Source organism: Chinchilla lanigera, unplaced genomic scaffold, assembly GCF_000276665.1.
Source record: "Chinchilla lanigera isolate Chin_1 unplaced genomic scaffold, ChiLan1.0 scaffold00025, whole genome shotgun sequence".
In the NCBI taxonomy this organism is placed as follows: domain Eukaryota; kingdom Metazoa; phylum Chordata; class Mammalia; order Rodentia; family Chinchillidae; genus Chinchilla; species Chinchilla lanigera.
In genome coordinates this window covers 18134871-18152399 of record NW_004955426.1, presented here as the reverse complement: position 1 = coordinate 18152399, position 17529 = coordinate 18134871, and the positions used below count along the sequence as shown (strand labels likewise).

Sequence of the window (17529 nt, the reverse complement as noted above, 5' to 3'; positions counted from 1 at the left end):
GAATTGAACTCAGAGCCTCCCACTTGCCAGGCAGGTGCCATACTGCTGAACTACATCCCCAGCCCCCACAGGTGACTTCCGAGTCATGCTGGTGTGCTAAGGAAGAAGTAGCATTCTCAACCCTTTGTAAAGGTCGGGTTGCATAGCCTGTAACCACTTGTCCAGCCAGTTTGCCGGTGCGGATGACAGTTTGTACAGCCGCAGACACAGCATTAACAGGAGTAGGGTGCACAAGTGGAATTCCATCTTGACAGGCGCCCGCCCTGGAATCTACATCCAGCACGCGGCTCCTCCAGACACGGGCACCCCTCCACCTGTGTTGTCCGCACAGCCCCTCTTCTCCAGTCAGCTACGTTCACTCACCCGAAGCAACAAGCAGCACTTGAAGGAAGGTGTTCTTTATGCTTCCAGTTTGTATCCTGATTTGTTGGAGTTCTCCAGGTTATTTCTTTTCTCAAGACTGATGTGTATTTTGATCTTGGAGAGGGGTGATTGATGGTAGTGATGGTGGTACTTATTTTTTCCTGAGTTGCTTATCAGTAAGAATTGCATAGTGTATAATTTTTTGAAATATTAATCAGAGGAGGTTTATATATTAGTGATGATTGAGTACTGTGGCATTTAAAATTCCAGTGTTTGGGTGCTTACATAGTGCACACACACCACCGCCCCCCCCCCCATTTGTTAAAATTTTTAGCTCTTTGGTCTGTTCTCAGTAAAATGGAGAGCTACACATGCCTGTAAACTCAGGACTCTGGGAGGCAGAGGTAGGAAGATCACAAGTTCAAGCCCAGCTGGAGTAACTTAGCAAGATCCTGTTTTTAAAATAAAAAAAAAAAAAAAGAGCTGGGGATGTGGCTTAGTGCTGAGGCTGAGTTTAATCCCTAGTTCTGTAAGTAAACAAACAAACTATTCTTCTGGTTTTGTATTTCATTCAGAGTACTCTGTTGAAAAGGTGCAAAACAGAAGTCATGGGGTTCTAGAAAACATAGCCCATACATAGAAAATGCTACCCCACCTCCATGACTGCAGATATTCCTGTGTAATAGATAGTCAGAATCATACGGAAATAGAGCCAACTAGAGGGTTTCTGATCCACAGAAAAAAAGAATTGAGGGACCTCTTGAGTAGGCTCAATTTAATTTACTGTGGTAACTGTGAGAAATAGAAGTTATTGTATTCATTTGGCTGCATCTTGATTAATTGCAACTCTTACACATTATCTTCTTGTTGTGTTTGTTTTTGTTTTTTTTCTGGTACCAGGAATCGAACTCATGACTGTGCGCTTGCCAGGCAGGCGCTGTGTCGCTAAGCTAAATCCACAGCCCTAATTGCAACTCTTATGTAGTATACTTTATTTGAATTTTTTGTTTACTCATGAAAGGAAAGCAGAAAATGGAAGAAGAAAGGAAATCAAGAAGCACAGATACTCCAGTGTTCAGCAGTTACAGCAATTCCATTTACTGAGTCCTCCTGCCAGACGTGTGCATACCCATCTCTGGAAGCCCTCCTATTGGGTAGGATCGATTCTGTTTCATCCAGGAGGCACTTAAAGCTCAGTCAGGTTACATGACATGCCAGATGTCACAAGAAGCCACATTTGGATGGTGGCACCAAAATCTGTGTTGTTTTTAAATTAAAAAAATTTTTTTTTGTCTTTTTGAGGCAGAGTCTCATTATGCAATTCAGGCTGGCCTTGAACTCATTTTGTAGCCCAGGCTGCTCTCAACTCAGCAATCCTGCCTCAGTGTCCCAGGTGCTGGGATTATAGGCATGCACCTCCACCCCTGGCTGTATTTATTTTTAATACATACACAAAGAGGAGATTGGAGGTTCGTGGGGGAAAACAAAAACCTGAGTTATTAGTACTTGCTATGTTAAAAATAGCAACACTTCCACAAGAAGGGAAGTGTTGTTGCAAATGAATTTGCACCTAATACGATAATACATTTTTCATTCTTAGATTTTCTATTTAGTAGAGAAAACACATATTAAATGTGCATTCTAGAAGAGTAGGGCAGCTTTGAGGAAATGAAATATCTGCGTTGTGTCCTTCTACCACTTTGGTGCCAAATGTAGTGGAGAGAAATTATGTTCCAGAGAACCTTCAGGGAGATCTAGGGATGTTTCTTCTTGGAATTTTGCCCCTCTGGCTGGATGAAATTAATCTGGGAACAATAATTTCAATGGGGTTTTTCTGTCCAGTACTGAGGACTAAACCCAAAACCTTGAACTCACATCTGGGGGTGGTCTTCCTGCTTCAGCCTACCAAGTGCTGGGGTCACAGCATGTGTCACCATGCCCAGCGCTTGGCTCTTGAAGTTCAAAGCATGTTGAAGTGGCGTCTCTTGTGTGTGACCTCACCAGACAGGCAGTACAGCTTTTCATTCCATTCTTTCAGACAAGGCAGTGCAACCAAGGCTTACAGCGAAGACCCGCCCAGGTTCCTGATTCTGTCCTGTGCTTTTTCCTGACAAATGTTTATTGGAGGTAGTAAATAATATGTGTGTATTTGCTCCCCTGCCAAAAATCCTTTGGTTGCTCCCTGTTGCCCACAGGCTACACAAGAGTACGCGAATTCTTCAGGCTATATCCAGCCTTAGCTGTGTTTCTCCCTTGTCTGGAAGTAATACTTGCTTGCACCTTCTCATTTCTTTCCTCTTCTCTCTGCTTGTCCACTTATTAAACTCCTGTACTTTCTACACTTGCCGTTTTGTAAGACTGGCTTAAACACTTTGCCCTCTTCTTCCTCCCCATTGGTCTCCCTACTACTGCCAGACCCAGATCCATCTGCTTGCTTCTTGAAACCCAGCTCTGGAGGTGAGTGCTGGTGGGAAGGATGTTATTGAAGGGCCAGTCTTTTTTTTTTTGTTTTTTTTCCGGTACCGGGAGTCAAACTCACGATGTTGCGCTTGCCAGGCAGGCACTGTGCTGCTGAGCTAAATCCCCAGCCCCTTAAGGGCCAGTCTTGAAAAGGTATGAGTTGGGCTGTCATCCTCAGAGCACTGTTGTAACAGGGACAGGAGGTGCAGACTGTACCGAGTAGGGTCTTGTCTTCCTGTGCTTGTGGCTTTTCTCTGCTCAGAATACCGTAATCAGGGTAGTTCTTGACCTTTTGTGGCTAGTTGTTGTACTCATTCTTTTGTTTTATATTTGAGACAGGGTCTAATGTAATCCAGATGATCCTCTTGCCTCAACCTCCCATGTGGTGGAATTATAGGCCGGAGTCCCCATTCTCAGCTCCTGTACTACTTTACACAAACACAATTACTTTTCTTCATGTTAAACATCATCTTTATTCTGAGAGTCATCAGATATTCTGGATTCTGTAAATCTGAAGAAGAATTATTTAGCAGTTATAATAATCATTTAAGTGTCTGTTTTTGGCAGTGGGTGGTTAAGTACTGGGGACCAAACCTAGGGACTTTGCACCAAGCTACGTCCCCAGCCCCCTCCCCTTTTAAAAAAATTTTTTGCGACAGAGTCTTACTAAACTGCTACATTGCCTGGGCTGGGCCTGAACTTGCAGTTCTGCTGCCTCAGCGTCTTGGAATTGCAGGAGTGTGCCACCATGCCAAGTGTGGCTTTGCTTTAGGATTTAGAATGGTAGGCACAGGGAGGGGAAGAAAAGTAACAGTTAACAAGGGAATTTATTATAAAAATACAGATATGACTCATGGAATTTTGTGCCAAAGGTGTGCCTCGCAGAAGTCTGGAAAACCATAGAAATCCAGGCCATTATTGTTTGTGTGTCTGAGAGCATGCTTTTGTCTCTACTTAGCCTTTTCCTGTGTCTTATTCTGGCAGAAGAGCTTTCTCTGCCTCCCCATATTTGTGGCCTGGTTTACAAGTCTGTAGTATAAGCAGCCAGCTTGATTGCATCTCTGAGCCCTCCAATCCAATGAACAGGAGAGGTAAAGTGATTAACGTGACGCTTGTGGGACCACTATGCTGGTTAGTTTCCCGGGGCAGTTGGCTAGGGATGAGATGGTTCATTGCAAGAAAGAGGTTGTGGGCTCAGGGAACAGTGGTCTGAGGGAAAGGAGTTTTGGCAGGATCCTAAAAGATATTGCCATGTTACTTTGATCCTGGAATATAAAGAAAAAATTTCACTAACCATTTAAAAAACTAACGTAGATAGCTTTGAATTAATGTAGATGATAATGCTTGTTTTCCCGTAACAATAGCCTGGCCTTCCCCAAGTTGGCTGTAATGTTTGGACTGAATTGCAAGCACTAATCAAGATGATTGTTGTAGTTTTCCAACAGCTGATTGAATATAATGAATAGCTTTGATCTCTCCTCAGAGAAGGATGGTGGAATCTGTTAAAAATAATTGTGCTTTAATTTAGTTCTTTGCCAGTGACATAACAAAAACTATCAATGAGAATTTCTAAATTACCAAAACACTCAGCACTTACATATACAAGAACAGTTCCTCTTGTTTAAATCCCACAGCAGTGCATCAGAATTGGGGGTAAGGGGGCTGGCTTACAAAACCAGAGGCCCAGGCTGTATCCTAGGCTTGTAACTGTATATAGTAACATGCTCCCCAGTGGACTTAACCTGCCTCAAGTATGAGAAGTACCACCCCAGAGGCACTTGATTTTGTTGTCTTCTCTTGGGATAGAAATCATAGGCACCTCCAAAGTGGGTCATGTTCAAAATGAGTTCTCTGCGAAAGCCATGACATTCTATTTCAGCCATAATACAGGCTGTTTTTCCCTTCCTCAAGAAGGGAAAACTACATAGTGAGGTTTCTATATAGCCAGGTTTCTCCTAATGCCATAGTGCAGTCCGAAATAACAGATTCAGAAAACTGATTCTACCAAAAATAAAATAAATCAGTTTTTATTTGTTCACAAAACTGGTTGTGTCTTGTAGAAATTTCCAGTCAGAATTAACTGATGGCATCCCCATTGTGTCATTTAACATGTTCTTCTGACCTAGTGTTTCTTTTTGTTGTTGTTACCAGGAATCAAACTCAGGGCCTTGCGCTTGCCAGGCCCAATGTTTCATATAAAATTGTTACAATTAGAATTCCGTAGAAGCTCAAGCAGATTGAGGCTAAATATTTCAGCAAGCATACTTCATTGATGACGTGGTAGGTGGTGTTAGGAGGCCTGCCCTGTCTCTCTGATTGCTATGTTAACAGTCATTTATGCTCCTCACTTTTCAAGCAGGGTTTGCTAATTCTCTCTGAATGTCCAGCGAACACTGAACTCAATAGAGGAACTGGAAGACAAGTTTATTGAGAAACAGTAACACAGCAGCAAGCCTTGATTCCGTGTTAGAAGCGAGTACAAGCCTTGGCACTGTCTTGTGTTTTTAGGTATCTTGGAATGGGCAGTGAATGTTGCAGCTGTCTGTACTGAGCCCTGGTGTTCTATAGAGTACCTGGATTTGTACTTATGGATATACTCAACATTTTCCTGTTTTTGTCTCTAAACCTTTTCTCCCAAGAACACACAATTACTGGGTGTGGTGGCGCATGCCTATAATCTCAGCACTCTGGAGGCTGAGGCAGGAAGATCCTGTGGAGTTCAAGGCCAGTTTGGGCTACATAGTGAATTCAAGGCCAGCATGAACTACATAGTGAGACCCTGTCTCAAAAGAAAGAAAAAAGAATAAAGCAGAACAAACTAAGAGTATGCAATCTCTTTTGCTTCCACCTTTGATTCTCACTGGAGGGAGGGAGAAATTATGATGGCACGCCTCTTCTGTTCCCTTTATGACTGTGTGCTTGAGTTCCCTTATTTTCCTACGCATCGCCTCAACTTGTTCCTTTACACAAGGGCTGCCCACTCCTACCCTTATGCTGGGGACAGCTGGTAGTTAGTGTATGTTGTTGTGGCTTTTTTTGTTTGGTTTCATTTGGGGTTTGGGTTTTTGGGTTTCTGTTTGTTTGTCTTGGTTTTTTGTGACAGGGTCTTGCCCTGTGGTTCAAGCTGGCCATGAATTCATTATGTAGCCCAGGCTGGCCATGAAATCATAGTGATCCTCCTGTCTCAGCCTTCTGAATGCAGCACTGCATCCAGCTCTACTTAGTTTAATACATTGATTGTGTCCCTAACTTGTTAGAATTTTGTCTTCCTTTCATTAAAAACATGTTCTAAAAAAGCAGCTTATCAAATAAACACAAAGCTCCTGCGTATGTGATGGCTTTGTGTGTCTTCAGAACGCATGCTTTTATGTTATTTTGAGCCCTTAAACAAAGGAAAGCATGACCCTTTCTTTGTTCTTCTGTTTTAGGAAATTCACACAAACGAAAAGGAAGTAACTGAGAAGGAAGTCACTCTTCACTTGTTGCCAGGTAATAGTCATGTTAGCATCATACCTTGTGTGCAGCTCAAAGCCAGTGATAAATGATGTCATCCTTAGAATTGCTATATATAAACTCCTTTGTTTCATCCTCTGGCATGTAATAGTAATGAGTTGGACAAAGATAATAAGGTTTTTAATTCAATAACTGCACACCTGGTTCTGAGTGTTACAACATCTGGAAAGAATTTTTCTTGTTTCCCTGTCCTTCAAACTGATAAAAATAAACCTGAGAAATTCTCACTTCTTTCACAAACGAATGAGGCCTTTTCCAGATTATCCTACTTGACCCTGTTCTAGTCAGGAAAATCTCAGTTCCCTGAGAGGCCTACACCACATACTTTCTCCCTGCTGCCCACGCCTGTTGTCCTGGAACAGAGCAGCTGCCTGGGTCTCCCAGGGCATCTGTTGGTGGGTGGCCTCACTTTTCGGTCTCTGCTGGTATATCTGAGCCCTGAGACCAGGGATGCTCCGTTTTGCCAGCCATATGGCTGTCAGGGTTTTACTTTGAGCTCATTTATTATAAAGGGCCCCGTATTGTTTCTGAGACAAAAGAGTGACTAGAGCTGCAGTTAGGTTTTAACCACTTCAGAGTTCAGCAACAGAAACTACTTGATGAAATATCCATACCATATATGGAAAATCATGTCTGCTGTGTATTCTTTTTCCACATTTTCTTAATCCAAAAGAACTTTTTTTCATAAGCTCTTTTCCTTTCTCTCTCTTTCTTCTTTTTCTTTTTCTTTCTTTCTTTCTTTCTTTCTTTCTTTCTTTCTTTCTTTCTTTCTTTCAACAGGGTCTCACTATGTAGTTCAGGTTGGCCTTGGACTCATTGTGTAGCCCAGGCTGGCCTTGAACTTGTAGCAATCCTCCTGCCTCAGCCTCTGAGTGCTGGGATTACAGGTATGTACCATCATGCCCACCTTAGCTATGTAAATTTAAAGGTAGAGAAATCCTGAGGGAAAGATGTTATCTGTTAGATGAGAAGAAAATTTCTTTTCTTTTTTTGGTACATAGTATCACACTTAGTTTTTCATTTTCCAGTATCCTTCTGTTTTTCCTGCCCTAACCCAGACATCCCCACATCATAAGCTACTTTGCCTCCAGGGAGCAGAGTATGCCTGTCTGACTCCAGTCTTAATTTTTTTTGACGGTAGAGAGAAGTATACTGTCTGTCCAGAAGCTATAGCTTCTCGTATGGGCTGGCCACCTACAGATGGGGCAGGAAAGGTGACATTGAAAGGAAATACTGTTAGTGAAGAAAGGAAATTTTTTTTCCTGCTAACCTCTGACCTCCTTTTTCCTCTCATCCTCCCAGTGTGCAGCCAGAATGAGGTGGTCTTGCTGTGAAAGACTGCAGCACCCCTTGTGTCAGAGGAAGCTGCTGGGAAGCCCTAGAGCTGACAGAGGAAGAGGGGATGGGAGCTGTGGGAGCTTTGCTTGTTTAGGGTATTGCTGCTCTGGAACATCTGGGGTCAAAGTCATAAAAACCTGAGGATCTGTGCCTGTGCAGCTGAGATCATTACCACCTATTTGGAAATTTCCATTACTGTATTAGAGTGAGAAGATAAATCCCTGCATGAAGGTGTCTCTGAACTGTTTTTCTTTCCCCTCTCTGCTTCATCTTCTCTCCTAAATTTTGCAGCTCCTGCCACTCTGAAAAGTGGCATGTTCTGAAGTGTTGTATTGTGTTTGTTCTTAGGTAAATAGAGCAAGGAAAGATCTTGATGTTTGTGCTGCGTGTTCCCTGAGGAATTAAGGAGGGCTTGTTTTGATTTCTACCAGGTGAACAGCTGCTTTGTGAAGCCAGCACAGTCCTGAAGTATGTGCAGGAAGATTCCTGTCAGCGCGGCGTCTATGGGAGACTCGTCTGCACAGACTTTAAGATTGCCTTTTTGAGCGACGATGACTGTGCCCTGGATAATGGTGTATGTATGAGCTGGATTTGGCTGAGTTTGGTGGGAACGGTGTAGCTGCGGCTTTGTTGTTCTTTCCCAACTTCTCAGTTCCTCCATCTCACTCCCCTCAACATATAAGTACAAAAGGCAGAAACCCTCTGTCAGCTGCAGGACTGTTCAGAAATTTCCCTCCTGTGCCTCATATGATAGTGGCTTGCTTTTGACCTCATAGGTTGACACTATGAACTTTCTCTCATTTCTCCTGTTTCAACACAGTATAAGTCACTCATTAGAACAGTACCTTTCCAAATATACTAGTTCCTGTTCCTCATGTTTTCTCTGTCCTGAACTCTTCTTTGGTAATAAAACTAATGGCAAGGGTGACCCTGGAAATGGGGTTTACTCTGTGTTTAATCTGAGCCTAGTAGAAGTATCCTTGTGAGAGCTGTGCCTGCTCAGGAGTGAGCCGTTGAAGGAGAGAACGGCCCACACCACGAGAGAGTTTTGGAGGTTATGGCAGCCCAGTCCCCCAGCCCTGGCCCCTCTGTCACAATGTGCCTGCCATCCTGACCCCCCAAGCTTCCCAGACCAGCACCGTTGCTGCTGCTTCTCTGTCTGGCCTGCTGTGCTGCTGCGACTGTTGCAGCTTGCTCTGAGTCCTTGCAGAGACTTGAATCACCCATGTTTTCTTCCCAAAGGTGGCCACTCGCAGCTCTGTCAGTTGCCTCTTTGGATTTGTATGAAGAAATGTTAAACTGCATGTCACTTTCTCACACTTGTCAGAGTGGTGGGTTGGGTTGGTGGCGTGGTGGGTCTGCCTGCGAACAACCCAGAAATGGCAACTGCGCAGCTTTGAAATATCAGTGCTCATGAGCTCTTCTCACATTCGTGGTCTTCCCTTTCTTAGGGATCCGTGGGTGTATTTCTCAGTTTATGTTGGCATGCAAGTACAGAATGATAATTTGCTCTCCTTCTAAATGTCTGACAGAGCATGGAAAGGAGTCACAGTTGTTTTTTTTTGAATCTTTTAGGAATCTCAGTTTAAGAATAAGGTTATAGGAGAAAATGACATTACCCTCCACTGTGTTGATCAGATTTATGGAGGTAAGTATCTCTTTTCCCTGGGGTGGTTGCCATCCTTGGAATGTATAACAAATGATGAAAATGTTCTTGTGGCCTTTTATAGTTTATTAAAATGGATTGTTTAAATCTGTTTTATGGATGGCAAATTGAGGTGAGAAGTAGCTCACTTGGGGTTGCTTAATTGGAGGAGCTCCGACTTGATCTTGGAGCTTGTTCTAATGCTCCACACAAGCTCGTCCTGCATTAGATGTTGATCAGACTATTTGCCACCTGTGGTAGCTACCACCTGTGGTAGCTGTGTGGTTTTACTTTAAAGGGTGGTCTGTAAAGGTCTATTGTGTTCACATTAGGATGTCTTCATTGCTAATGAAACAGGCCTCTCCTTCCAAGCTTCTTTCTGTTTCTCTTCCCCATTTTTGTGTTCAGGGCATTTTAAAGATTCATTCAGTAGCCATTTATTATTTTTTCAACACCAGTAGGTGCTGAGTTGGATCCAAGCTTTGGGACAAGGAGGAAAGTGTCTGGAGGGTCCTAGTGATAAACCTAGGAGTTGACTACATGAAAGCATGTCCCTAGCCCTCTCCATTCCACCTTTATCTCCGCTTTTGAAGCTGGATTTTCTTTAGGCCATTGAAGTCCTTTCTGGAGACAGCAGCCAGTCTGTTTGAATCACATGCTTACTGCAGAGGAGGGAAGAACCCGGAGTGCTCTCGGGGAGCCAGGGCTCCTGCCCTTAGAACAAGTGAGCAGCCTGCTTTGTTTCTTTAGCATTACCTGTTTCTGGGTAACATGATTTCTCTCTATGATTTCATTATCGATCTGTAGTGTTCGATGAGAAAAAAAAAGCTCTCTTTGGACAACTGAAGAAATACCCTGAGAAACTCATCATCCACTGCAAAGATCTCCGAGTGTTCCACTTTTGCCTGAGGTACACAAAAGAAGAGGAAGTCAAAAGGGTAACTAGTTGCATGTGTTCGGGGTTTTATTTTCCATCAGGGTTTCCCCATTGACTGTAGCTTTTGCTTACATTGCCTGAAGGTGGAAGGAGGCCTTTTGCTGTGTGAAGGTGAAATTGATTGTAGTCCCCCATTGTTGGATGAGAATGTGAGAGGTAGTGATGTCATGTTTTTATTACTAGAGCCACTAAAGAAAGGGTAGAAACTTATAAACCAAGGTAGAAGGAAATTGAATAAAGAGAAAGATGTGACAGCTGAAGTTATGCTGTGTCCCCATTTCTGACAGCCTGACCCCAAACAGAGTGCTGACCTCCAGCTTTTGGGAGTAAATGAGTTTACCACTGGGAGGTAGTGATTGTGCACAGGAGGGGGGCAGCACACGGGTCAGGTGAGCAAAGCCAAGTTACATGTGTGCCGTTGGAGGCCATGTAACCATAATCACCCTGGACTGCAGCAGCCGACTGAGGTCTGTAACTGGATGAACTCAGAAAGTAGCTGTATGAATTTGATGGTCAGGTAACTTCACGATTTCTCAGCCAGGTGTGGTGGTGCATACCTGTAAACCCAAGCACACAGGAGGCTGAGGCAGAAGGATTGAGGCCAGTCTGGACTACATATGGTAGTGACTTCAGGGCCAGCTTGAACTATAATAGCAAGGCCTTATCTCAAAAAAAAAAATTTATCTTTCACTAAGATAATTATTTACTCCTCATGGTAAATCATTAGGGGAGACCTAGCAGGTAGCCAGTATATGCATATTGTCTTCTTTACAATGAAATATGTACATTTACAGGTAATGCCTTAATTTTCTTTCATATGTATGATAGTTCTATTAGAATGAAGACTCCAGTGTCTATTCTGAATTTGAAAAGAGTGATACAGATAAAGAAAATTTTCTGAGAAAGCAGTTACTTCATTTTGAACAATGGTTTTAATCATTTTTCTAAATATTCTTTAACATAGTAGACAATCAGAAAACACAGTAGACTGATTTTTTTTTTTTTTTTTGGTCTTTTTGAGACAGGGTCTCGCTATGCAGTTCAGGCTGGCCTTGAGCTCTCTTTGCAGCCCAGGCTGGTCTCAAACTTGCAGCGATCCTCCTGCCTCCACCTCCTGAGTGCTGAGATTACAGGCATGCACCACCATGCCCAGCTATAGACTGAATTTTCTAAATCATCCACGTACTAAAAGCCACAAATAGGTAGCTTAGTGTCTTGGTTATTGTCTAGTATCAGCTGTAAGTGTATCACATATCAGGTTGTTTTTAAGAAATTAGGTTATGTTTTAAAGTGTTCCCTAGAAGTTTAGGTCTCTTAGCCTAACAAAAGAGTATTCTTTGAGTCTAGCTTGATCCCAAGATCTCAGTCATAGATCCAGACCTAACGAGGGTTGCCGTGCTGCCCTCAGAGCACCCTGGCATGACTGGGAATTTGCTAACTTGGCTGCTGTCTGTCTTTTATCTGTCAAAAGCATAACAAAAGCATGCACTGGTCTGTTCTGTCCTAGATTGTCAGCGGGATCATTCATCATACCCAGGCTCCTAAGCTACTTAAAAGGTTATTTCTGTTTTCCTATGCAACTGCCGCACAAAACAGCACAGGTAAGTATTTTCTGGGTTTTTGATTTGAGGACAGGCAGAATCTTCCCTATTCTTACCTGCAACCAGGAGAAAACCCATTCATCAGCCATTGAGGTTTTTTCCCTCCACTCTTCTTGAGCTCTTTCTTCTCTTTTGCTTGAATGATTCATTAGGAGGATTTTGTTTTCTGTTTTTACTTTGATCTTTTATTTAATTTACCTTTTAGGTTTGTTTGCTTGCTTTTTTCTTTTTCTTTTTTTTTTTTTTTTTTTTTTTTGCGATAAGGTCTCCTGTGTAGCTCAGGCTGGCCTTTAGCTCTCTATGTAACCTAGGTTGGCCCCAAACTCACAGCAATTTTCCTTCCTCAGCCTCGCAGGTGCTGGAATTAAAAGCATGTACCACTATACTCAGCTTGTTTGCTTGCCTTTTGCAGTGGATTGTTTATTTGGCCACTTCTTTTCAAAGATAAAATTAATATAGTATACTATGAATGGGAGACTATAGAGAAACAAAGTTGAGACAGGTTTAAAATTACTGTATTTGTGGTTAGGATGTAGCTCAGTGGTACAAGTGCCTGCCTGGCAAGTAACTGCAAGGTCCTGAGTTTAATTCCCGGTACCAAAAAAAAAAGTGTGTACCACCACGCCCAGCTAAAATTACTGTATTTGTCTCTGTATTCTTTTTTCACTTAAATATACTTGATCTCATTTTATGAGATTCTAGAGAATGTCTTGAATTTTAGAAAGTTTTTATGCGTTCAGAGCATGTTTTATAGCAAATAAGACATTTGTATATCTAAAAGAAACGTTGTAGAAAACTGGTTTGGTAGAGAAAACATGGAGTGTGAAATTTTCCATTTAGTTTGCTGAAAAAAGAGAATGATATTTTAAGTATGAAACCCTGACCATCTGAATTAGCCATCAACAATGGCTAGCATGAACATGTTTTCACAGATGTCCGACCTCTTCTCCTCAGTCTGTCCATTTGCTCTTTTGTTACTCTATTTCATTTTGTTTCTTTTGGTTTTTTGAGACAGAGTCTCCCTATGTAATTCAGGCTGACTTTGAACTCCCATCGATCCTCCTGTCTCAGCCTTCTGAGTACTGGGACTACAGGTGTGCACTGCCACGCCAGCTCTGCCCATTAGTCCTAATGTGAAGTTGATGTTTAATGATCCCGAGTCCCCTGTCCGGGTGATGGTAGGTTTGTTTAAAAGGACTGCATGTAAGCTTTCTGGACTGTGGAGTTGCTTTGTCACTGGCTACTCACTTATTAAACATTTACTGTGTGCTTGCTGTGGACCAGACCCCGTGGAGTTGGGAGGTGAACAGGACCACATCCTTGCCTTCGAGCAGCATAGAGTGAAACAGGAAGGGCAGCTGAGTGATGAGTCCTCTAATGGAATTGCCCACTCTTGCAGAGAAAGGCAGGCTGTGCTGAGCTGGCATTTGGGGAACTCAAGTGATTTACCTTTTTAAAACGTACAGGTTTTGGTGTCCATCCTCATGAGCCTACATCTTGCCCAGCCACTCTCTGGCTTTGTGATCCTGGGGAGTGACACTTGACCCTTGGAGCCTTTGTTTTCTCATTTTAAAGACAACAGTGTTAATGCTTCCCTTGAATTTTTGTGAAGATTATAAAAGTGTTGCGTGTGGTCATTAATTGTAGAGTTAACAGAAACTAAAATGGCATAATATTCAGGATGGATTATGTTCAGAGAATTAACATAAAATATACTTTACATTCATGTTAGACTAAAGATAAAATGTGTCCCGTTTTGAGTAATTTACCTTTGTGAACAATAGATCTTTCTGCTGTAGCTGTATGTCCAAGTGCTGGCTGTGCTGGCATAGAGCTTGTGGCAGTATGGCATTATATAAATGTGACTTCATTTTCCACCTTTCCTTCCTCCTTCTCTTTTTTTCTTATTTTGAAGTACTAATTGGGCCCAGGGTCTTCGCACTGAGCTATACCCCCAGCCCTTTTTTTATTTGTTTTATTTTGAGACAGAGTCTCCCTAAATTGCTAAGTTGCCCAGACTAGGCTCAAACTTGTGATCCTCTTGCCTCAGACCCCCAAAGCAGTGGGACTATAGGACTGTGCTTGATTATTATAATTAACTAATTAACTTATTTTGAGACAGGGTCTTGTTATATAGTGCAGGCTGGCCTCAAACTCACAGTGATCCTCGTCCCTCAGCCTCCTGAATGATACAAGTGTGTGCCACCACGCCTGGCTTATTATATTTTATATCAACATTTATTGGGCTTACATTTGATAAATCATGTTCTGTTTTTAGGAATTCTGCTCTTATATCTCAATTCTTGGTGTAGACCTAGGATAGGACAACTTCTGGACTTGCCAACATATGTTGATTAGCTTGCCAAAACCCTTACCTTGATACCCCAGGCTTTCTGTGCCAGAGGTCCAGGATATGTAGCACGTTTATTCTATTTTAATCCCATCCTTCTCCTGTCTTCTAACCTCCTCCTTTTTGAGAAGTAAAGGTTGTAGCTGAAAGCTGATCAATGGCCAGTTTGCTTTTTCATTGAATAAGAGTTTGTAGAAGTGGGTGCCATGTAGTCTGAATAATCATAATTGTTCCCTGCTTTAATAATTTCCAAATGTATTTTGGCTAAAAGGTCCTAAGTGTGTGTGACATAGTATTTTAAGGGAAACCTTGCCTGTATTGCTAAGAAAATAGCCAGATTTACTGAATGGGAATATTATAATTGCTTGCATCCATGAAGAGGTTTCCCCCACTTAGTATTTTGTGGGTGTTTCTGTTGGAGCTGCCTAGGCTTGGATTCCAGTTTTACTGTTACCTAGCTGTGTGACTTGATTGAGTTATTGACTGTTCTGTGGCACCTCTGTCACATGGAGGAAATCACATTGCCTGTTGCATTACTTGTCCTGCAGAACTGTGAGAAATAGACGATAAAGTGTGATATGCATAGAACACTGCTGGATCTTGGGAAGTGCTGTTTAATTTGAGTATTCCTTATCCAAAATGCTTAGGACCAGAATATTTTGGATATGATTTTAGGAGTAAGGGTGTTCAACCTGTATAATCATCTATGATTCTCAGTAATTTTATTTTCGTATCCTGGGGATTGAACTCAGGGAGGGCTGAGCTTCCTGCCCCTCCCCCCATATGTGACAGGGTCTCAATAAGTTGTGCTGACCTCCAACTTACAATTTTCCTGCCTCAGGAAATTATAGGTACCTGAAATTATAGGTGTTCACTTCTGTGCCCAGCTTGGTATTAATTTTGTGATAACCTGGCTTTATTGAAGGGAGTAGCCGGCATAGTTCTATGAAACACTCTGTTATTCAAGAGGGCTTGGCTTCTTAGGTGTGCAGAGATTATTTGGAGGCGCATCATCCCCAGCAAGCAGGGCTGGCCTTGAGGAAGATCAAGGATGCCTGTGCTGGGCCGCAAGCACAGTATTTCCGGGCATTTTGTTCCTCAGGTAGTGCACGGTCAGGTTAGAAGCAGCTGTACTGTCACTGTGATGTGGCCTTCACTGTGGCTGTCTGATCTGCTTATGGCCATCAATAACCGAGTCCTGCTGACCAGTCCTCCTATAGCCACATCTGATGGAAGGATACAGCAAAAATCTGACATGCTGTTTGAATCTGTCTGCCATCTTATGCACATATTGGTGGGGCTAAAAATACTTACGTTACTTCAGCTTTTGTGCTTCATGTGATCTTTTTGTTTTGTATAAATTATCTCATAGTTAGATAACAGAACGGAGCTGTAAATTACTTTTGCAAGGAGTAGAACAAGAACAGCATCTCTTGCAACATAAAGAAGATGGCCTCAGACTTGAGCAGGGTGGTGCATATCTATAATGCCAGCACTCTGGGAGGCTGAGGCAGGAGGATTGCAAATTTGGTCCCTGCCTGGGGAACTTAGTGAGCTAGTGAGACACTGTCAAATTCAAACATGAGTGGGGATATAGCTTAGTGGGAAAGGTCTAGGTTCGATCCCCAGTACTGCCAAGCAAAAAGAAAGAAAAGAAGAAAGCCCTGGTCATAAATTTGGATTAATGACCACAAACCTGGAACAGAGGATTAAGCAGTAAATTCATTCTGCTTGGATAAAAATGGGCTGAGTGAAGGAAACTGGAGCCTAAGGATGCACTTCTACATAATTAAAATACGAGTGCTTTACAAAGAGGTTTTATTGTCTTTCTGATTTTGTTGTGTTAGCCACTGATCCCAAGAACCATACAGTAATGTTTGACACACTTAAGGACTGGTGTTGGGAATTGGAGCGGACCAAAGGCAATGTGAAGTACAAAGCAGTGAGTGTCAATGAAGGCTACAGAATCTGTGAGAGGTAAGCTTTCAGTGTGGGCCACGTGCTGTGCACTTCCCCCGTTTGAACTGTGTGTGTGCTTTAATATACTGACGGGGTTGTGCAGCCATTATCACCGTCAGTTTTAGAACATTCATTGTCTCCCAAAGAAACCCCATACCCGTTCGCAGTCACTCTCCGTTTCCCTCCTCGCACCAGTCTGTCTCTATAGGTTTGCCTGTTCTGGACATTTTGTAGAACTGAAATCATATCTGTGTGGGCTTTTCCCCTTTGCATTCTTACCCTTGCTATAATGTTTTCACACTTTATCCATGCCATAGCATATTGTCAGAATTCCATTCTTTTTTATCATCAAATAATGTTTTATGGCATAGATATATACCACATTTTATTTAGCTGTTCATTAGTTGATGGACATCTGGGTTCTTTTTACCTTTTTGTCTCATCTGAGTAAAGCTACTACAAACAGTTGTGTTCAAGTATTTGTGTGGATACATGTTTTTATTTCTCTTTGGTGGGGTATAATCTAGGAGTTGAATTGTCAGAACATATAGTAATTATGTGTTTAACTTTTTGAGGGAATTACCAGATTCTTTTCCTCCTCGATTGTACTATTTTACATTCCCACAGTGTACGAGGTTCTTTCTTCACATCAACACTAGCCTTTATTTTTATTTTTCTCATGGTGCTAGGGTTAGACCAGGGCCTTGTGCATTCTAGGGAAGTGTTCTACTACTGAGCTATGTCCCCATCCTTTCAGGACTAGCTTTAAAAAATAATTCTTAAAGTGTCTTTTCAAATACTCAGAAGTGAACTTATATCTTTTTTTTCCTCATGTCTTATGCTTTATTAATAACTCTTTAGTCTCAGAATCAATGTTAATGGTTATCAGTACCTCCTGTCACTTTAATCTGTATTAGGTAGTTTTTGTTTTGTTTTGTGAGCCTGAATCTCACTGTGTAGTCCCAGCAGGCTTCAAACTTTTCATTTCTCTTGCCTTGGCTTCTCTGCATCCTGTATCTCCTAGAGCATTCTTTCTAGTGGGAAGAAGGCGATGGTAGGGTAAAGAAGTGAAAGTAGTGTTTTAAAAGATAAGTGCTAGGGAGCTGGAATGATGGAGTGTGTTCCTAGTGTGCACATCTGCTGAATTCAGTCCTTGACCCAAAAACAAAAACAGCCTTCAGTTGGGCTGGGACAATAGCTCAGTGATGGGATGCTTGCCTAGCATATATGGTATATATGAAGCCCTGGGTTCCATTCTTGGCATCTCTCTCTCTGTCTCTGTCTCTGTCTCTGTTTCTCTCTGTCTCTCTCTGTCTCTGTCTCTGTCTCTGTCTCTCTCTCTCTCTCTCTGTCTCTCTCTCTC

At 42.3% G+C, this 17529-nt stretch overlaps 1 protein-coding gene across 1 annotated transcript in view; it reads left to right on the top strand.

Annotated features, from left to right (window-relative positions):
- The first annotated feature begins 386 nt into the window (after positions 1–386).
- The window catches only part of Mtmr12 (myotubularin related protein 12), a 58171-nt gene continuing 41028 nt past the window's right edge, over positions 387–17529 (top strand). Inside the window, exons 1-8 of the mRNA XM_013514999.1 lie at positions 387–441; positions 1393–1517; positions 6252–6312; positions 8106–8248; positions 9250–9322; positions 10127–10257; positions 11764–11857; positions 16055–16184. Of these exons, the coding sequence (XP_013370453.1) occupies positions 402–441; positions 1393–1517; positions 6252–6312; positions 8106–8248; positions 9250–9322; positions 10127–10257; positions 11764–11857; positions 16055–16184 (797 nt within the window). The 5' untranslated portion in view covers positions 387–401. The remainder of the gene's footprint in view (positions 442–1392; positions 1518–6251; positions 6313–8105; positions 8249–9249; positions 9323–10126; positions 10258–11763; positions 11858–16054; positions 16185–17529) is intronic.